The sequence below is a fragment of the Cannabis sativa genome, chromosome 4 (genome assembly GCF_029168945.1).
Source record: "Cannabis sativa cultivar Pink pepper isolate KNU-18-1 chromosome 4, ASM2916894v1, whole genome shotgun sequence".
In the NCBI taxonomy this organism is placed as follows: domain Eukaryota; kingdom Viridiplantae; phylum Streptophyta; class Magnoliopsida; order Rosales; family Cannabaceae; genus Cannabis; species Cannabis sativa.
Window position 1 is genome coordinate 78,533,754 of NC_083604.1, and position 22,258 is coordinate 78,556,011.

At 32.4% G+C, this 22,258-nt stretch overlaps 4 protein-coding genes across 8 annotated transcripts; 2 read left to right on the top strand and 2 right to left on the bottom strand.

Annotated features, from left to right (window-relative positions):
• Positions 1–1,148: 1,148 nt before the first annotated feature.
• Positions 1,149–4,361, bottom strand: LOC115712466 (endoglucanase 24). The gene is made up of 6 exons (XM_030640743.2): positions 3,751–4,361; positions 3,301–3,593; positions 2,584–3,021; positions 2,363–2,510; positions 2,112–2,278; positions 1,149–1,652 (listed from the first exon to the last, which is right to left on the bottom strand). The coding sequence occupies exons 1-6, from the start codon at positions 3,986–3,988 to the stop codon at positions 1,320–1,322; spliced, it is 1,617 nt and encodes a 538-aa protein (XP_030496603.2). The 5' UTR covers positions 3,989–4,361; the 3' UTR covers positions 1,149–1,319.
• A 2,000-nt stretch (positions 4,362–6,361) lies between these two features.
• LOC115714174 (RNA-binding protein involved in heterochromatin assembly dri1) lies at positions 6,362–10,409 on the top strand. Of its 5 annotated transcripts, none has more exons than XM_030642746.2 (7): positions 6,362–6,861; positions 7,754–8,148; positions 8,258–8,285; positions 8,391–8,464; positions 8,549–8,724; positions 8,838–8,921; positions 9,080–10,409. In XM_030642746.2, the coding sequence occupies exons 1-7, from the start codon at positions 6,696–6,698 to the stop codon at positions 9,126–9,128; spliced, it is 972 nt and encodes a 323-aa protein (XP_030498606.2). In that variant the 5' UTR covers positions 6,362–6,695; the 3' UTR covers positions 9,129–10,409. The 5 variants fall into 5 exon arrangements, with proteins under 5 accessions (XP_030498606.2, XP_030498607.2, XP_060970596.1 ...); XM_030642747.2 differs by having other exon boundaries at positions 6,363–6,861; positions 8,841–8,921; XM_061114613.1 differs by having other exon boundaries at positions 6,693–6,861; positions 7,782–8,148.
• LOC115712007 (uncharacterized) lies at positions 9,659–10,397 on the bottom strand. The gene has a single exon (XM_030640209.2). The coding sequence runs from the start codon at positions 10,395–10,397 to the stop codon at positions 9,876–9,878; it is 522 nt and encodes a 173-aa protein (XP_030496069.1). The 3' UTR covers positions 9,659–9,875.
• Positions 10,410–15,102: 4,693 nt separating the features above from the next.
• On the top strand, positions 15,103–18,606 carry LOC115712917 (RNA demethylase ALKBH9B). The gene is made up of 6 exons (XM_030641336.2): positions 15,103–15,428; positions 15,633–16,229; positions 17,090–17,175; positions 17,289–17,599; positions 17,738–17,809; positions 17,907–18,606. The coding sequence occupies exons 1-6, from the start codon at positions 15,260–15,262 to the stop codon at positions 18,193–18,195; spliced, it is 1,524 nt and encodes a 507-aa protein (XP_030497196.2). The 5' UTR covers positions 15,103–15,259; the 3' UTR covers positions 18,196–18,606.
• The last annotated feature ends 3,652 nt before the right edge of the window (positions 18,607–22,258 follow it).

Genomic DNA, 22,258 nt, shown 5'->3' on the forward strand with positions numbered 1-22,258 from the left:
ATATACATATATATACAGAAAAATAAAAATACTGTATGTATATATATAAACATGAAATGTATATATGTATATATTTGTATATAGCATTTAGATATATAAAGATATATATATATATACAACATATATACGTAATGAAATGAAGAAAATATATATATATATGTATATGAATATATATATATATGAACTGAATGAATAAACAAGTATATATGTATGAAAATATATATGCATATATATAATTGTGATTGAATGAATATGAATATATAAATATATACACAAACGAAAATAAATATATATATCAACACTGAATTAAATATATATATATATATATATATAAACACACTGTATATACGAGTATATATATATATGAAACTCAAACTAAAATCAAGGCAGAGATAAAAACCGCTCTGATACCAACTGTTAGACATTTATATGTATAAACTGAAATATATATGTTTAAGTATAAAGTGCAGAATTAATCAAACATATATGCACTATAATTTAAGGATCGAAATACCTCCAGCCATTGATTCTTGAGCTTCAAACCCACATAAGCTTTGATCTGCAAAGGAAATTGACTACCATGGGTAATCGGGCTTCCTCGCTCTCTCAACTCTCTTTAGATGGAATTTGCTGTTATGAACAGAATGAGTGAGGAGCTCGGGGACCGAGACCCTATATTTATAGGTGAGATACTCCATCGATTCGTGCCACATTAATTGTCGAATATTTTGACAATTAATTCGAAATCAAATCCGTAATGAATATAGAAATCTGACCATATATAGAATATTACGTAATTGATTCTGTCCAGATTCAATGAATATAAAATATTCATTTATCAGAATCAATAATATTATTTTATTTCCTTAATTAGAAATATTCTAATAATACAATCTTATAGAGTAAATATATTGATCATAATGTATACAACACTAATTTTTTTTATGGATTGGTCTTCCAAAACAAGACTTATGAAGATATGCTAAAAGGCTAAGCCTTTGAGAATCATTAGTGTAACTCTGAGCAACATTTCTAAATAAAGATTTATCACAAGATGGTTCATCACGGGGATTAAATCCTAGTAGTAATCACTTGAGATAAACTATCCTTAAATTGGTTGTTTTTTGTTTTATGATGCTACAACACTCTGTCATAGAATGGTTCTGTTTTATTTGTTAATTTCTGGTTTCTTTAATTGCCATTATTTTTGTTTAAACTAATAAATTCTTGAAGTGTGATTATACACAACGTATAGGTTGTAATGTAATGTTCAATAGTACATATTTACAGTTAAAACAAAAAACAGAAAAAAAGTTAATCTATGAAAAAGATTGAACCACAGAAGAAGTGGTAACCAAACCAGAGAGAAGAGCCACAAAGAGAGCATTGTTGTAAGTACTTGGTTCAGTTTGCATTGAATTGTTCCTAACATCATTATATGTGTCATTGAAAAAAGGTCCACCAACAAGTGCACCAATAGCTTCATTTGGATTGGGTTTTGGTGAGTATAGCCATTTAAACCCATCCTTACAACCAGTTTCTGCATCAACTGGAATTGAAGATCCTCTGTGGTGAACATATTGGGGAAAGTTACTACCATATCCAACAACATAGCTCATCTCCATGGGATTTTGCCCCAACACATAATCCACCTGAAAAAATAATATTGCAACAAACCAGTTTTTAGAAAAAATTTGGATTAGATTTTATTTTGAATTGTTCAATATTGTTACACACAATTTTCTTCTTTTAATTTTTTTTTGTGGATCAGTTAATTTATGTTAAACTATTAGGGTAATTGGCCGCGAATCTTTTTACATTATACAATTAACTCTTTAATTTTTTTATTTTTGTGGTAATTGTCACCGTGTACGTTTGTGTATACATGATATATTTTTAATTGCTTTGAAGTTTTAATGTCACATGTATACATGTGAAATTTAACCGACGGTTTAAATTTGCAAATAAAAATAAAGTTAAGAGAGTATTGGCAAAAAAAAAAAATCAGGGAGATAAGTATAAATTTCAAAACTTAAGGAGTTTCACCACCAATTGCCTTAAAATTATGAGATTTCATCTTAAAACCGATCAACGATAAACATATGATGCACCTGTGACATGGCGAATTTCCGAAGATCTTCTGGCTTGAACGATTTGCCATCGCAGTAAAGCATTTCGGTTTGGGATGTGAGCATGTAGTCACTGTAAAGCACAGCTAGAAATGCAGAAGCCATGGAGTGTTGTAGAGAATGCCACTCTATCACCCAAATTAAACCATCTTCATCCAAAAACAAAAATTAGCAATTTCCCTTTAAATCATTTACTTCAATCTTCTTATTTATCAACATGTAAAGAGCCTTACTTTGTGTTCTGCTGGATGTAGATGTTGGTGAATCAGGTAAAAGTCCACACATGATAATTTCAGCAGTCTTTCTATACATCTGAAGATCAACATTCTCTGTAACTGTCATCTCTTTACCACCAAAAAAATTGATCCTAGACAAGAGAACCTGCTCGAAAAATTGATCAAATTATACTCTTTTTACAGCCACAAAACCAATCAAACAAAAACAAAAAGAGCACCTGAGTTCCAGCATGCTTATCATCCCAACTAAACCAACTCAAACTTCCCCAATTAGCGAATGCTTGCCCGTTTATCTCAGTTACATAACTGAGATACGACTCGTCTCTAGTTGCATGGTATAACCATGCTGCAGCCCACAACAGCTCGTCACCATAACCTGTTGAGTTGTAGAATTCCTTCACTTGTGGAAAGCTTACGCTGTATGAACCCCGATAAGTATCAGCAAAAGTAAATAGCTGCTGGGCATGTATGAGGAGCAAGTTGGAGTAAGAAGAGTTGATTTTCTTGAAAACAAGAGAAGCTGATGCCATTGCTGCTGCTGTTTCTGCTGCAACTTCTGTTCCTTGAAAAGTTGTGTTGATTTGTATGGTAGGTCTTTTCTCTGTCATGGCTTCTGGTCTTTGCCAACACTTGTGGTCCAAACTAGGATCACCCACCTAAGAATGAACGATAAATATAGAGATGAAACTATCATTGCTTTTATCAATTTACTTAGAGGTAATGAAATAGAATGGAAAATGAATCAAGTTTTATTCTGTTACTTTGTTCTATTGCATTTTAAAATATTAGAATGTCATTCAAAAACCTGAAAGACTATTCCGATGCAATATGAGAAATCAATTTCTTTAATGCGTTTTAAATTTTATTTCATTTCTATTCCTATGTTTTTATTTCTACCAACCAAATGAATTTTAAAATCTTCTAATATAACAAACCTGAATGAAGAGCACATTGGGAGAAGGATGAGCATTGATAAGATAATCAGTGATCCACTTAAGAGAGTCTTGAGCATAACCCAATTGGTTGACAGAGTTCATTTGATCACCATATTCAAGAATTGCCCAAGACAAAATTGTTGCTGTAAAAGCCATAGGAAATCCAAACTTAACAAGATCACCAGCATCATACATCCCCTTAGATAAATCCAAATCCATCCCATCACTCCCAATCCCATCTTGTAGCCCTGAATCACCTCTCCACCAAACCCTGTCATCCACAAGCTTACCAGCTACAAAAAGAAACAAAAAAACATTTAATCAAATGTTAAAACCAAAATTAAAGGACAATGTCATGTATGAACAGGCTTCGTAAGATCCCGTTGAAAGAATAAGTAATGTGACATGATTTTGATTAAATTCTTTGTACACAAAAAGTCTCGCGTTTACATTTTTGGATATCGAAGAATTGCATTGCCATTCCAAGAGCATTTGCATACTCAGCAACAATAGGACCCGGGTGATCAGGTACACCGGGGCCACTCGGGTTGGAGTGTTCGAAATTCTTCAAAAGAGTGAGTACAGCAGCAGCAAACACCATAGATGCTAGTACAAGCACGATTAGCCACCATAGCCAGCCCTTGGACTTGGTTTGGTCTTCTTCTTTCTTCTGATTTTCCACACCCATTATTACTTTTGCTATATCTCAGTCTCATATACTAATTTCATGTACTGAATGAAAAGTTTCCAACGCAATTTTCTCTTACACATTTTCACAAACACCTTGGCTTCTTTCATGGTTTAAATACTTAATTTTTTTTAGTAATCATAAACTCCCGACTGAAAAAGTACACTGATTTAGACATGGGAATATTTGGAGGCAAAACTTAGGAATGTTGTGAAATGACGGGAATGCCCTTGTAAAACTTGGTCGTTTTGATTGGGATTTATTAAACTTGAAGGGGTATAATTGGAAGTTCTGTCAAAGTCGTTAGTAGTTACTAATTTGACGAAACGGCAGATCTGGTTTTGTCGTTTATACTAAACCCAGTTGAAGAAATGATTTATGTTATTTTGGAATTTTCTCTTTTTTGCTACCGTTCTGATGTTGCCACGTGGCACATTTGTGTCTTATCGCCATAGAAATTATCGTCATTAGTTTATATCGTAATCTCTCAGTTACTAATTACAGCATTATTAAAATTGATCAAATTTATAATGGGATCTATTTAAGCTAAGCACACACCTCTCAATTCATTAGAAGTTAGCTTATTGTCTTTGTATATTCTTTCATTTTTTTCTGAAAGGAAAATGGTCTAACAATACATATATAAACTTAGTAATAAAACACTCTCACTTGAAAATTCGATTTAATTTGTTAGCAGAACAATAAATAAACACTAAAAAAACTCTACTCATACAAAAACTAAATTGTTTCCTTGTATTTGTATTGATAAGCTTTGTTTGGTTCAATTATGTGATACCGTTCTTCCACTATAACACAAAAAATATATATTTCATCATATGAATTCATTTTTTTTTTCAAATTTCAATCACACATAACATTAATTCAATTATTAAAACTCATTAAAGTTTGATAAGTAATATAAATTTCACAAATTACATATATGTGAAACTAATATGTGAAACTAATATATGCTACATAACCACATAACTATACGTATATATAAAAAAAAATGATGAATTATATAAGAGATTTATAAAGTCAATAAACAATATTTTTAATATTAATTAACTATTGTGTGAATAAGTTATACTACATTTTCAATATCAATATTTTAGAGACATTTGATATAATTTTTTTTTTTTCAAAATTTGTTGTATATTCTGATCTCTTAGCTTGTATTTATTTTTATTAGGAGATATTCTTTTTTAGTTATTTAGGATAATTATTAGAGGATGTAACAAGTATGTTATCTAAATTTTAAGAAATGTTCATGGTCCATGTACATTGAACGACTAATATGGTTGTATTAATTGTGCATAGAATTAATGTTGTGATGTGACAGGTCTTCAAAAAAACACACTATTTCATTTAAAGGGAAGCAAAACAGAAGACATAACAAAAGGAGAAGCAAAACTCAAAGAAGAAATGATTCGTAGCAGTTTTGGAAAAAGAAAAAACAAATACTTAAGCAGCTCTAAAAGCAAGAAGAAGAAAGCGTGTTAAAGAGCATATGAGAAATCTATGTGGACCAATTAATTTTGGCAGAAAGAGAGAAGCTAAGGATCATTCGCGCTTATAAATAGAAGACCGCCTCTTTAGAAAAAGGAGGATGAATTCTTAATCATGCCAGACTAGTAGACACTCAGTCGTAATACATCCTCAAGTGCACTTTGAGCCCAAAAAGTAGACGATCCAAACAAAATTGAGTGAATTGAGAGAGAAATTGTGTAAACTGAATTTGATTAGACAAAACATGGTATAAAAAATTCAAAGTCATAATACAATCTGTTGTTGAGTCAATTTTCGACATCAACATATACTTTTCAGATAAATGATCAACTTGTTTGGCTAGATGACTTTTTGTTTCTTGTCATTGAGATGTATAGCCTATAATATTACTTTATTGGAATTGGATATAATTGAAAGTAATTATACACTTTTGTATATTTTTTATGCCAATCTCAACATAAAGCATGACTCGCACAAGGGAATTAAAATGTGTCAATTATACTCTTCAATTCTTATACTCCATGAAAATTCAGTGTAATTAGTATTTTCCAATAAATAAATAAATAGTAATAATAGAAATCTATTTAAAAATAAAATCTAAAAGTGACTTGCAATTTATATTCGAACATATTTCACCATTTACAACTGCGTATTGTAGTGTAGTTGGTTCGATAGCCATTTTAGTACAAATCATTCAAATTGATTTTGCATTATCTTAATTTAATCACAAATTAATATATAATAAAAATATAAATATTCTAAATATGACCAATTTTTGATTTGCTATCATTTATTTTTTAAATTTAATTTCTCGAATTAGTTGTTAAAATATTTCTACAATTTAATGTAGTAAAAATACTGATGAAGATCAATGATGGGATTGCTAGCCAAATGAATTGGGGATAGACATATTTCACCATTTTTTGGTTACCAACCAAACATGGTCTTAGTATCATTTCACTAGTGAATAAACATATAAAAGTATTGCCTTCGAAACCCTCTTTCTCCCTCCCTTCAACACCACCGGACACCCACCACGTCTCCGGCGGGTGTGACTACGGCGGCAGCCTACTTCACTTCCTCTTTCTCTGCTCTTCCTCTCTAGGTAAGTACGGCTGACTATATATACATACACATATAGATTATAGATACAGATTTTGCGAAAAAGTAGAATCAAACTGATAAAGAAAAAAGAAAAATGGGAGAAGGGAGAGAGGGGGACTGGGAATGTAATGGTTGCCGGAATAGGAACTACGCTTTCAGGTTTTTCTGTAATAGGTGTAAGCAACCTCGTATTCTCGTCGATAATAAGACCCCAGCTGATTCTAAATGGCTTCCTCGAATCGGCGATTGGATCTGCTCCGGTTAGTCAGTCATTGCTCTACTTTTTCTTTTTTTCTTTAGCTGGGTTTTAATTATTCATTGATTTTTGTTTTGAGTGATTGTGATTGTGATTTGAATTTGTTGGATTTTATTAGAGTTGGTGGGATTTTCTTGGTGGCCAAACAGGGGAATTCTTCCCCCTTTTTGTACTGCTGAATCAAGTTGTTCTTGATGGTTTTTATACATGTTTCATATGAAAGCTAAACTGGGTAGATAATAGATTCTTGACTGGAAAATTTGCCAAACTAACAACATGAAAATGTTAAATTAGCAAAATAACCACATTGAACTTGGGCTGTGCCACTGCGACCGTGAAGATCGTTTAGTGTAAATTTATGGTCGCAAAACGACTATAATGGTTGTTTTTTATGGTCTCATAGTGTAATCTTTGTCTTGCTACCAAATATAGTTATTTTGAATGACTATTTTTACAAAACGCTACTGACTTGTGATGTTCCATTTTAGTTGATTGTCCTAGCATCCTATTGGTTTATTGGTTAGAATATTTTATTGCATTATTACTGAAGAAGCTTGATCATTAACTTTTTTTGTTTTTTCATATAAGTATATGTATGTCTATAGTTATATATAAATAATTCTCTTGTTTCCCTTTGTTTCTTGTTGTGGGTTTTGATCTTCTATTCACACTTAAGTAGTCAAGTAAGGGATTATATAATGCTTACAAGTTACCCATTTGGTATGAATTCAATTGTTGAGTTTAGGAACTTGCTATCAATTAGGTTGAGTGGTTTGTGTTTATATTTTTTGTATTGTGTTTTGGTTGGGATGGACTGGTTGGTGTGCGTAATGCGTGTACTTGGGCTTCCTGGCTGCATTTTCTGGGTTGGGTTTGTATGGCAAATGGATCAATAGGTTGCACTAACAACAATTATGCATCAAGAGAAAAGTGCAAAAAGTGCGGGCAACCAAAGGAGGTAGCGGCAATGCCAGCGATTGCAATGCCTGGAGCTTCTCTCCCAACTTATTCGCATTATTTTGCCAGGGTCCAAGGAGGAGGAGGAGGAGTAGCAGATCAAAGAATGAATGTTGGATTAATAGGAAATGGCGCTTTTCAACAGTCTCTTCCTTTGACCTCTAATTGGCCTGTAGCAGGGCAGCCAGCTAATACTTGGTCCTTTGGTGGAAATCCTAATCCTGGAATTCCTTATGCGAATCCTACGAGTCAGCTTCTTTCGGTTCCCAAAGGATGGCGTAATGGTGATTGGTTATGTACCTGTGGTTTCCATAACTACTCTTCCCGTGAACAGGTGTGGTGAATGGTGATGCTACCTGGATGATCTTGTTTCTAAAATTCTTATCCTGCATTTCGATACGTTGCTATCTTAGCTATCTAATGCTGTTTTGGTTTTATTTCAGTGCAAAAAATGCAATGCTTTTCCACCAGGTTTGCTCCTTGACAAGCCATTTGTGTTTTTACTTTTTTTAGTGTCTATGAATGACTAGTTCTCTGTATTGTATTAACTTTCATCTCTCTTTTGTGGGTATAAAGGACTCGGAACAAAGCGCTTAGCATCTGAGGAGTTTGTGCATGACTGGGACAACAAGAGGTTAAACATTGGACATGTGAGAATTTTACCTCTCCTATTATATTAATCCAACTTACATAAAAAACTTATTTTTCTTCTACTGGTTTACACTGGATTGTAGACACAAGGGCAACATCAATCACACCTGGGTTTCGAGCCTCTGGTGGGTGCTATTGGTGACTCAAAACCTATAGCGTACACTCCCTATCCCAATGTAAGTTTCGATGCAGCTCCAAGTTTGCAAAACCCCATGCAATTGCCACACCAACCAACTGCTCCTACATTACTTGGTAAAGGGTAAGTTTGTATTCATTTATCACTTTTACCATTACATATGAAAAAGGGTGGTTGGTATTTCACACTGATAGTTTGCTTCATAACGACCACATTCATTACTATTAATTTCTTAGCAGTGCGAAGCAATGGCGGGAAGGGGATTGGATGTGCAAAAGTTGCAACAATCATAATTATGCATCTCGATCGCAATGCAATAGGTTAGTAGTAATAGTAGTACTTACTATCGACGGTTTTCTTCAAGAGTTTTTCATGGCTGAGATCATCTGATTATCATTGCTCTTCATTTATACATGAATACCACACAATCAGTAATACTCTATATTTTTACTCCAAATGTTTGCTATATTAATTGCAGATGCAAAACAGAAAGAGACGGAGTAACACAGTCCGTCGATACCAGTTAGCCCCACCCCGCCCCCGAGTAGATTACATAATTGGTGTGAGCTGTGATAATAAGATATGTAGAAACACTCTATAATGATCCCAATGAAATAGTCCTAGAATTAGGGAGCAATGTCATCTCCAATTTCATGTTATGTGCACATTAGATTTCATCAAACACAAACACTGAGTGAGTTTTACTATAATTTATTAATACCCAAAACGAGAAACTAACTCAAAAATGATCAGCCTTGTGGTTTGACAGTCTTTGCTCCCACATTGTCTGAGATTCAAGTTCCTTGTGGTTGTGGGTAAAATTTCAATATATATATATATAGATATATAAATATATTATAATTTACAATTTCTGGTTGTGTATATATATATATTCATTTTTAGTATCCTCTGTATTTAATATTTATGTATTTTAAACTGCTCTTATTTATACATAATTAAATATTTAAATTTAAATCTGAAACTCATCTAATTAAAAATATGTACTGAATAATATATTTTATTTTTCTAACTTAAAAAATAATTTAAAAAGGAGACATAACTAATTGAAAATTTACCATTTTGGTTTGAATATATATACAAAATAGAAGTTGAAGAATAATAACTGAGTTCATAATCTTCATATCATCGTCATCAGATTCAGAGCCAGAGAAGCTACAAAATCTCTGAAAAAGATAAGATAAGATAAAAAAGATCCACAACAAAAGGATCAACACAACACTGTTGAGATTATCATCTATGGCTCATCATCATCATCAAGATCCCTTAAACAAATTACCAGGAGAAAGAGGAGCAGAATCCAACTGATAAAGATTAAGCGACGGTCCAACAAACCTGAACAGAATCCATCCTCCGATGACGATAAAGATCGAAGCGTAAGCAAACTTATTAAGCCAATACAAAGCTCCTTTCTCTCCCACGTAAAGCTCCCAAGCTTTCTCCGGCAAGCTCATCTCCTCCCACTTCTTCACCACCGGAGTAACAGCCTTCTTCGTCTTTGCAAACCTTTCGTCTTCTTCGCCATCACCTTCCTCGCGAAGCTTCTTCGATTTCCTTCTCGACGATCGCCTTCGGAATCTCACCTCGACTGTTTCAGGAGGCGGTGTTATTTGCGAAGACGCTGCCGGAGTGGTGTCGTCGGAGGTGGAGTTGTTGATGGGAGTGAATCTGAGTGTCCGGCGAGTGTGAGGTGAGAATAGTCGGCGGTGGTTTTGGAGAGATAAGGTGGTCGGCAATGGCGGAACTCTGGTGAGAGAGTTGAGGAGTTTGGGTTCCATTGGTGAGTGAGTGAATGGAGAAGAATGGTTCAAACTCACTTTATCCTTTTCTTCGGTTTTTTCTGTTAGTTAACGGTAACGGAACGGAGCTGGTAAATGTAATCCTTTTTCGCTTCTATTTTCTATCACTCCGTTAAGTTAGTTAGCAGTTGGACTATATATTGGGCCTCAGTATAAAGGATAGGCGGCCCTTAAGACTCTATTTGGGCCTAACACAAGAAAGGAGGCCCTTCTTAAATGGGCTTTTATATGAAAATGGCCTGCTTCTGGCTTGCCAACTGCAACATTTTATACTCTTTATCATGGAAAATGATAACAAATTTTATCCTATTACTGCATTCATTTTACTAATTTTTTTTAGATAATTTGTAGAGTTTTCATTTTTTGAAATGAACGATTTTGATGTGGCCACAAATTAGTACAAGTGCTTATTTAAACCAAGTGACATTTCTTTCAAAAAAAAAAGAGTATAATGAATTTAAACATTCAAAATTAACTCTAAAATTAGAGATATACAATTTTAGATCTTATCATTAAAGTACTATCTATGCAATTATTTTGATCATGGACTATCAAATTACACTATATTAACCCTGAATCAATCTAATATCATAAAATGAACAAAATATAACCAAAAGAGATAAATTTATAATTATTTTCAAAGTTCCAGGGAGTTTTTTTAATTTTATTTTAAAAAAAAAAACACAGAGGTAAAATTCTACAAGTATCATATTTTTGAGGTAAACATCATACTCATTCTTTTTATTTTTTAATTAAGTGATAACTGTGAGAGAAAACAAGTAGGAGTTTGTCAAGAGGTACGAGGTCTAGGTCGAGATCCAAACCCGGAGCCGAGGGCTTAGGCTCCAAGTCCAATTGAGTCAACGTCGAAGCTTCTCTTTCCAAGCTTCGAGCATTATCCTCAACTCCAGATGTTGGAGACCCCCATCTCATCTAAGGCTCATACATCGGGACTTTTCTATTAAAATTATATGTTATTGGTGAAGATTGTCTCACATAAAATAAATAGTATATGCACCGAGAGTGACTTTCGGCTGTAAATCAATCGAAAAATCCTCCCGATACATCTTTGGAAGACAAAAAAATGGTAGACCACTAAAGAAAGGGTCGAAATCATCAGATTTGATTGTATATAATGAAACCGTTCTTATATATGTCAAGTTGTGTAGTTTTTTATTAAACTACTCTAAATCATATTGAAGGAATGCTAATATATTTTTTAAATTTTTTTTATCAATTACTAATGTATTTCTCACAAATAAAGCATGTAAAACAATAGTGTCAATGAAAAGTGAGACAAAAAGTGTGACTTGTCATAAATTATGTGAATTTGATAAACTACACGATTATCTTATTCAGACCCTTCTTCATAGAATTTTTATTTTATTTTATTTTTGAAAAAATAAATAGAAAGAGTGAGAAAAGAAATTATCACGCGCGTGAAGTAAATATTTGTATTCAAACACTAAATATGTATAATAAAAAAATAAATACAGTATAATTATGGGTAAGTTTCCTTTTTCTTTTTTAGAAATAAAGTTAGTTATATTAAGTTTCTTTTTTCTTTGGGTAAAAATAGTATATTTTTAACAAAATCTCTTTATCTAATTCTAACCAAATTATTTAAATATTTTAAATTATTTCTTGTTTTTTTTTTTAAAAAAAAAAAAATATAAATTATTCTGATTAATTAATAATAATAATAATTTTTTTCATTTTTACATTTTAAAGTATTATTTTTTTTTTATTTTTATAAAAATTGACATAGTAACTTATTTAATAACCAAGGAAACAATATAAATCACCTGTAACAATTAAAAAAAGTTAAAAAATAATATATAAAATAATTTTTAGCAGTATCAAGGAAAAAATTTGGCGGTTGCTGCATGCTTGGAATGATAAGCTTTTCTCCATTGGTGGTAAGGAGGTTTTATTGAAGGTTGTGGTACAATCGATCCCAACGTATGCTATGAGTTGTTTTCGATTGCCAATTGGGTTTTGCAACCAAATTGAATCAATGATGGCAAACTTCTGGTGGGGGTCAAACAAGGATGGGTCTAAGATCCATTGGAAGCGATGGAAAATGTTGTGCAAATCAAAATTTGAAGGAGGTATGGGCTTCCGTTCTTTTGTTGATTTCAATCAAGCGATGCTTGCAAAACAAGCATGGAGAATATTGGAAATGCCACACTCTCTCTTAAGCCGACTGTTAAAGCATAGATATTTCTCAAGAAATTCTTTCCTTGATGCACATTTAGGACATTCACCATCATTGACTTGGCAAGGAATTCATTGGGGAAGAGAGTTGCTTTTAAAAGGTCTAAGGTATAAAATAGGTACTGGTTTGCATGTTAGGACTGGTTTGGACCCATGGATCCCAGGGCATAGTGAGTTTCGGCCTATTAGTTACATTGGTCAACCTGATATGCCAGTATCTACTTTCATTCAAGACACCATGGAATGGGATTTGACTCTTCTCAGTGAGTACTTTGGACAAATTGACATTGACCGTATTGTAACAATCCCTTTAAGTTTTTACCAAGCACAAGATAAACTCATCTGGCATCATAATTCGACTGGAATATATTCAGTCAAAACCGGTTTTCACTTGGCAAATTCAATCACAGATGCCAATGAGGAATCAACTTCAGATACTAATAACACTTGGTGGAAGTTTTTTTGGGCACTACAATTGCCACCAAAGATTAAAATCTTTGCTTGGAGGGTCATTCAACAAGCTCTGCCTGTTGCTAAAGCATTGCACAAAAGGAAAATTATAGATTCAGCAACATGCTCTAGATGTCAATGTGCTTGGGAATCGATTGGGCATGCGTTATTCACATGTAAGTTTGCTAAGGCTGTCTGGAAGCAAACTCAATACAGTATTGATTTTACTGGTGCCCATGCCATGTTCAATGGAGATTATGTTATCCATAAAGCAAAAACCATGGATAAGGTTGAGTTTGAAAATTTCATCTGCCTACTGTGGAGTATTTGGAATGATCGAAATAGTGTATTACATGGTGGTACAAATCGTGTTGCCTCTGTTCTTATCTCACAGGCTCAAATCTATATTGATAAATATAGATTAGCTAAAGCAAAAGGAAGAGAGCGAAGCCATGCACCAGACCAAGTTGTTCCAAACCGGTTGCAGCCACTGTCTTCAAGGCCAAACCAGCAAAGTAATAACCAGCAAGGTGCAACAAACCAGCAAGTTTCTCGGCCAGGATCTGATATTCCTCAGCAATTGCAACATAACTCTATTAATAATGCTGCTGGTCCAACTGCAACTGCTGCAAATGGGATACCATGGAAGCCGCCAGATGCCAATTGTCTTAAAATGAATGTTGATGCGGCTGTTAATGCTATGGATAAAGTTTTGGGTATAGGAGCAGTAGTTCGAAATTGCAAAGGGGAAGTCGTTGCTGCTTTATCCAAATCCGTCCAAGGTCATTTCAGAAGTGACGAAATGGAAGCCAAAGTACTTTTTCACAGTCTTAATTGGGCATTTCAACAACAAATACCAATATCACAAGTTGAAACAGATGCTCTCCGGGTTTCTTCAGCTTTGGCCACGTCACGTAAAGATTTATCTTGCTTTTCGGATCTAATAGATGATGTTCGTTGTCTTTTGTCCTTTTTCCCTAGAGTTACTGTTACGCATATTCGTAGGCATGCTAATCAAGCTGCCCACGGGTTAGCGAAATATGCTCTAGAGTTGGATGAAGATGTCTTTTGGATGGGAGAAATACCTCATCCTATTTTTTCTATTATTGTAAATGAACTTTGATTTATAATAATAGTGAAAATTTCTCAAAAAAAAAAAAATAATTTTTTCAAATAATAATTATATATTTAATTTTTTCCTGACAAAATTATATATTTAAATTTAAATAAACATAAATATTGTCTATTCCTAAGAATAGGAAAGTAAAATCGTTTGAATCAAAATCTATAAATAGAGAATTAAGAATTCATATTTCACATCAAACCCTAAAATTTTTATTACATAATAATTTAGGTAAAAATAAAAGGGAAATTTGATTTTTTATGCTTACATTTGGTTAAAAAAAATTTTCTAAACAAAAATAATAACTAATATTTGTAAAATATGACAATTTTTATGATATCCCTAAAATACTCCCATTTACATCACCCCATTTACACCATCGGACCACCCATCGGGCTACCCATCGGACCATCCATCGGGCCACCCTATCGGGCCACCATCGGACCACCCATCGGACCCATCGGACCACCCATCGGACTACCATCAGACCAAATCTGCTACCAATTTTTTTTTTTTTATGTTTTTGTACATACAAAAGTAGCATCAGGTGACCATCGGACCACCATTGGACTACCATCGGACCCCATCGGACTACCATTTTTTTTTTTTTTATGTTTTTGCACTAAAAAAAAATATGGAAAATTTGAGAGGGGTATTTATGGGTTTTAGATAAAGTGGTCATATATTTTTAATGATGATATGTATTAGTTTAGAAATAAAATATTAGGTATATGTAAGTATAAAAAATCAAATTTCCCAAATAAAATCCCGAAAAGCATAACTGCCAAAATTCTTATTCTTATTCCTACAATGATGAGGACTATCCCTATACCGAATAGGAATAGGATAATGCCACCTATAAATAATCTCACAACGCACCATTTCATTTCATTTCATTTCATTTCATTTTCAACTTCGAATACTTCTCTCTCCAAACAAACCGAATACATTTCTCTCTCTAAATCAAACCCACACATTCCTTCGTCTTCAACCTTTTTCAATTTCGTAACTTTCAGAGTTACCTAAAGCTACTACTACTTCACAATCTCTAATGGCCGATCGCCGAGTCGAACCGGCCGACCCTTTTCTCGTCAAGTACCAACCTTCAGAGTTAAAAATCGCTTCCGAGTTTCTCACAACTTGGCTTCCTTTTCTCTCTAGAGATCTTTGCAGTAGTTGCACCGACGTCCTCTCTGATCGAATTCGCTCTCTTGAATTAGGTATTTACCCAATTTTGTGTTAATTAATTATTATTAGTATGTCGAAAGTTTTTTTTTTTTTCTTGGTTTCAAAGCTTTGACCTTATTGATCTAGAATGTTTAGTAATTTCTCTATTAGAATTTGAATTTGTGTTCTTTTGGTTTTTTTAGGGTTTTCTTTTTTGGATTGTTGAACAAGTATTTTTTTTTTATTAAATGTTGCAGAGGTTGGCGGTGATTCAGAATTATTACAATCGGATAATTTGAAATTGATGGAAAAGACTAGTGATAATCAAACGGAAAATTTTGATGGGAATTCAATAGGGAGTGGGAAAGATAAGGAGGATACTAATTCATTGGGTAGTTGGAAAGATGGGGAGAATGGATTATCAAGGGAAGGGACTAGTGAGCCTTCTTCTTCTAGGGAGACTCATAGTCCTCGAATGTCTTGGGCTGACATGGCACAAGAGGATGAACTTGAAGAAGATGGTGGGGAAGATGATGATTGTGATGTTGAAGGAGAGGATGATCAAGAATCGAGTAGTAAGCGAGTGGTTAATGTTAATTCTTCAACTGGAAATCTGAGGATATCTAAGGTGATTGAAAAGCCCAAGCTGTCTAGGGAGCAGAGGGAGTACATTAGGTTCACGAGTGTACAGAGGAAGAAGGATTTTATCTGTTTGGAGAGGATCAAAGGAAAATTAGTTAACATTGTTGATGGGCTTGAACTCCACTCTGGGATTTTCAGTGCTGCAGAACAAAAGAGGATAGTAAATTATGTTTACATGCTTGAGGAGAAAGGCAGAAGGGGAGAACTCAGAGGTTAGTATTACTTACTACTACATGCCTTTCCTTTTTTTGATGCTTACCATTGCTTTATATTATAACCACTTAGGTAGAATTTACTCCTAAAAGACTAGTATATTAGAGGAACCCAGCCCAACTAGTTACTAGTTATAAACCACCAACCAAGGTAGAAATTCCATATTTGTGGAATCCTAACAAAACAATACACCTCCTGTTATAGCCACTCTGTTGTGGTCCACTCTAGGCTTTGCATGTCGCCCATTTTGCGACATCGGTCCCACTTGAGTGGGTGCATGGCTTTGATACCATTTGTGATAACCATTAGATAAAACTCACTCTCAATACATAATTTAAGAGGGTGCCCAAATACTTATAAGCAAACAACTAATGACATTTTCTCCAAGTCGAAAATTCTCCTTCCAATATCTATGTTTTTACTATGCAGACTGAAGGGTAATATGAAGCCATTTTACCCTGGTTGTTTTTATTGCTTGGTAAGCTTATTCTTTTATATATTGAATCATTGGGGATCAATATCATTCTATTATTGAAATGTCTCAAATTAGGAACTCTGATGATGAGAAATTTTGATAAAATCTTGGTCAACAGGGAAGAACTAAAAATAAAACCTGACTCCTTCCAAAGATTTGATGCCAAATATAAATATTAGCGTGCTCACCTTGATTGTGTAATTAAGTATTTTTGAAGAATATATTGTTAAATACTTGTTAACTTGTTCTTTTTTTGTTTTGTTTGGAGATTATAATTGTGTCCTCAGTCCCTTAATTCCTTATGTCAACCTTATTATCATGTGTGTAGAAGAAGTAGGTTTATTGAAAAGATTTAACTGTTTGTTGTCTCTGAACTTCATGCAGAGCGTACTTTTACTGCTCCTCAAAAGTGGATGAGGGGAAAGGGACGTGTCACCATTCAGTTTGGGTGCTGCTACAACTATGCAACGGTGTGGTTTTCTACTGTTATTATTATCTTTTGTTTTTTGCAGTATCAATATAATTTTAAGAAGACCTTTAGTGACAATAATTTCCTGCTAACAATTTCACTTTTGGCTAGCAGGATAGAAAGGGTAATCCTCCTGGGATTCTCTCAAATGAAAATGTAGATCCACTACCTGATCTTTTCAAGGTCATTATAAGGAGGCTAGTGAAGTGGCATGTACTTCCCCCAACTTGTGTACCGGACAGTTGCATTGTGAACATCTATGACGAGGGGGACTGCATACCTCCTCATATTGACAATCATGACTTTGTTCGACCGTTCTGTACAGTATCATTTCTTAGTGAATGGAAGATGATTTTTGGATCAAACTTGAAAATTGCTGGTCCCGGTGAGTTTGATGGGCCATATTCAATTCCTCTGCCGATGGGGTAAGTTAGTATGCTGTGCTTATATATATATGTATATATATATTGTTATCGTTGGTTGCCTTAAGTCTTGCCATTTTATTTGGTGGCTCGTTCTGGAATAAAAAACTTTTAATCTTATCATCACATTTATTCTTACAGATCTGTTCTTGTTCTGAATGGAAATGGAGCCGATGTTGCTAAGCATTGTGTGCCTGCAGTACCAGCAAAGAGGTAAGAGTTGAATCTGTTACAAATTACAGTATCCTTGTTCGGTTTAAATTTGTTGCACTGATGTTTATCTTCCACACCTTTTGTTTGAAATTATCAGGATATCTATAACATTTAGAAGAATGGATGAATCAAAACGACCAAATGACTATGCCCCGGAACCTGATTTGGAAGGAATTGTCCCATTGCCTTATGATGTTGCTGCCGAGAAGACAAATGGTCCTAAAGTAGTGGACCACCCCAGAAAGAGATATTCAGACAGAAGAGGAAATCACAATAACATGGCTGCAAGGGGGTCTGCTGGGAGAGGCGATGTATCCCAACATTCGGAATATCACAACCCAATTTGGGGTCAACGAGGACCAGCAAATTGGCGAAGGTCAGGTTGAATATTCACAACCGGTGCATACCCGCACCGCCATTATAATTCTTAGATAGCTGATTATGCTTGTTTGAGGCTGTGGTTTTCTTATGACGAGAGAGGTGTGTGTCCAAGGGGGTTATATTACAAGTGAGTGAGGCTCCAAAATAATCTGAAAGCAGGCGTGATTGGGTTTTGCATCTTTGTACATTTATCGAATAGGTCTACCATATTTTGTTTTGTCTTAGATATTTTTTAGCTGACCAATATCTATAAATGATTACACATAGAGAGAGAAAGAGAAACTATTATTCATTTTTATTTTATTTTTTCTCCCTTTGCCTTTTTTCTTTCTGTTTTCCTCCATTTAGGAATTTTTAATTGTAAAAGTGAGTCTTATCTTTAAGCTTAAAAATGTCTGGATTTCATTTGATGAGTATTCTCTTGTATTGATATTGATTATTATATGCTTTGTCATGTGTTATGTTGTGGTTGAATTAAACACCTTATTGGGTATTGAATTAATGTTCATTTTCCCCAATCAACAAGTATTTTATGATAAACTCATGTGTGTTGGTTATGAACATTCCATCTATAGAGTTCTTTTTCTAAACAAAAGAGAATTACTTGGTGTTGATTCCTTCCCAAATCTTTGGGTTTAGGACAATTGTGAACTTGGGTCATTGGTAGATTTTTCATCTTATTAAGGATGGACTACTTATGCAAACTAGCTTCTTATAAAATTAAGTATAATCCTTCCCTAAAGAGGTTGTGGACAGCGATTTAAACTCTTGACCCAATTAAAAAAGATGTTTAGCTAAGGCTTCTTTACCATTACATCACACAACTTATCGTATTTTTTTTCAAAGTATTTTATAATTATCAATGTTCCACCTAGAAAGACTCCTAAAGGCATTAAAAGGTTCTTGATAATTTTTTTTTCACAAAATAATTTTTTGAAGAAAAACTTAAAAACTACAAAAATTAAAATTATGTCATTATTAAGAACATGGTTGTTTTGGGCCTTGGTTTGAGCCCATATTCTCTCTCTCTCTCTCTCTCTCTCTCTCTCTCTCTCTCTCTCTCTCTCTCTCTCTCTCTCTCTCTCTCTCTCTCTCTCTCTCTCTCTTAATTTCCACTAGAAAAGGAGTATCAAGAAACAAGAATCAACACAAAATCTAAGATCATAACCAGATTAAAAAAAATCAGACCACCAAATCATTATTGCTCTACAAAAAAGATAGGGCTAACTTAGCGTTCTATTTTATTAACGTATAATATATATGTTTAATCATAAAGAAAATTTCATTAAAATTAAGGCTAAATTAAGAAGCTATAACACAATACAAGACAGTTAGGACACAAAGATTTACATATAATCATAAATAGAAATGAAAGGTTACTTTTTTTGATTTCTTGCTTCCCAAAACCCCCCTTATTATTGATTAAGTTTATAATACACCCCTTAAATGATTAGTTCGGTTTAAGTAGACACCTATTTTTTTTTTATAATTTGCGTTAGTTATAATTATTTAGGGTCACTTGTAAATTTTTAGAAAATTTTAAGTAGTTTATAATATTGAAAATATTATATTTAAATATTTTATTGCACGCTCGATTATTTTTTTTTATCGCGTAGTAAGTAATTGTTTGAATCTTATATATACACGATTATAAAAAAAAAATAGACTTAAAAACTTTTTTACAAGTACAAAAGTTTCCTTTTTTAATAACCATTCAGTAATTAAAATATATGTAACTACTTAAGGCTAATTGGTTTTTTTTTTTCTTTTGTTAAGTATTAAGGCTAATTGGTTAGTTATTATGATTATTACCTTTCTATTAATAAAGTTCCAATGTTTATGTTGATCTGATTGAAAACATAAAAACAAAAAAGAAGAAGAAAAGTGGGTAATGAATATAATTAATATAAATGAAAGAAACCAAATTCAAATTTATGAGTTCAAAACTTGATGAAGCTCTCTCCCATAATATATATATAAATATTAATATCATGTATTCATTGCCCTATATATTTAGTTGTCACTCTATGTAGCATACTGACAAGTACTAATTTTTTTTAATCTTTTTATTCAAAATTAAAGAATATATAACTAGGTATATGCTGTGGTGGTCCTTATATTGTAAGTGATTCTCAGTCAAATTTCCAAAGCATTTAATAAAGAGAGACATAAAAGCTTTAAGTTAGTATAAATATATATAGGTATTTTATATGGAAAATATAGACTGTAACTAATTAAGGCAGTAATTTATGGAATAAATTGAAAGATATATATCACTCTCAAAATACCTATTTATACACATATAGAATATAAGTAATAAAAACAAACATATAATATATTATTAAACTCCATGAAACTAATTAATTACTACTAGTCCCATACACAACAGTGACTCCAGATAATAATAAAGAGTCTATTAATTATATATAGCTATATATATATTACTACTGTTGTCAAACATAAATGAAAATAAATATATTAATTTTTAGCTATATTACTACTCTTCATGAGCAATAAATAAACATAGTAAGGTACTTGTTCATATTGATTCTGATCAGTAAATTTTCAATAATTTTATAGTTATACATATTAATTGGACACTAATTAATATTCTAGACAATGTTTTTGGCTAATTAATAATTATGACTTTATTATTATTTTTTTCTTTTTACTTTGTGTGTTTGTAGTCAAAATATTTTGACACTCAACCTTTATTAAGAGATCTCCGACTAGTAATTATAAATAATAGCCTAACTCATCATATGATAGAATTTATTTGGTAAATAATTAGATAAATAAAAAAATTATTGTTTATTTTTTAACAAAATAATTCAAAGTTCTCCAATGATTTTTTGTTTACCTTTTTCAATATTCATTATCTATAAATTTACTAAAAAAAAGACTTAAATGTTATTTTCTAAAGATTAATTACCATCACCATATATAAAATTGGATGACTATATACATATTTTATGCTAATTAAGGACTCATACTTACTCATTATTAATTTATCACATTTTCATTGCTCCATAATTATTATTAGCTTTTGTAATTTTCCAAATCAAAAATTAAACCCAAAAATAAAAGGAACTCAAAAAAAAAGAAGAAGCTTTGTGGCTAGGGTTTTCTAAGTAGTTGTGAGTCACTTTCTTAGACTTGGGTAAAGAAAGAAATTGAAAAGGAAATGAGAAAAAGAGAAGTATAGTAGAACATAGAAACTAGTAATAACTACTAGTCTAGAGAGAGAAAGTAGGAGATATATATGTATATATATATATATTGTGATGTATATATAGCTTAGGTTTTTGAAATATGGGGAGAGAAAGAAAATAATACAAAGGTGAGATGATTACCCCAAAGAAAAGGTTGAAGCTATCTATTCTATGCACACTACAAAATAAATAATAATTTAATAATAATAATTAATTTTTGATTAAATTGTTATTAATATTATGAGGTAAGCAAACCCTGAATTTTGGATTTTGGATAAGAGATATATGGAGAGTTTCAATGACAAATCAAGTCCATAAAAAAAAAAAAGGTTAATCAAACACATGTACTCATATATGAACTTGACTATTATATAATTTGCACAAAAAGGAACTAATTTTCCACATTCACATATAGCTTTAATTATTAATTAATAATAATTAATTAATCAATTATTTAATTATATGTCATGTAGTTATATTGACAATCATGTTCATGTCATTACTTTTGTACACCAAAAAAGAAAACAATTAATAATAATGAATTATGTTACTTGATTAGCAAAAGAGTAATATTGATATATGGCACTTTTTACATGTAAATTCAACTAAGAGTATTCTTATCAATTAGCTTATTTACTCTATTTTTCAAAAAAAAAAAAAAAGATACATTACTTAAATTTTAGTTTTTTTTTTATTTTATATAACAATTATATTACACTCTACATTTTTCTCTTCATTTAAATATTATATATTTACATATATTTTATTAATTAAAACAAAAAAGGGACAAAAAAAAGTAAAGAAAGACTAAAAAAATTAATTAAAATAATAGATATAGAGAAAGAAGACAAATAAA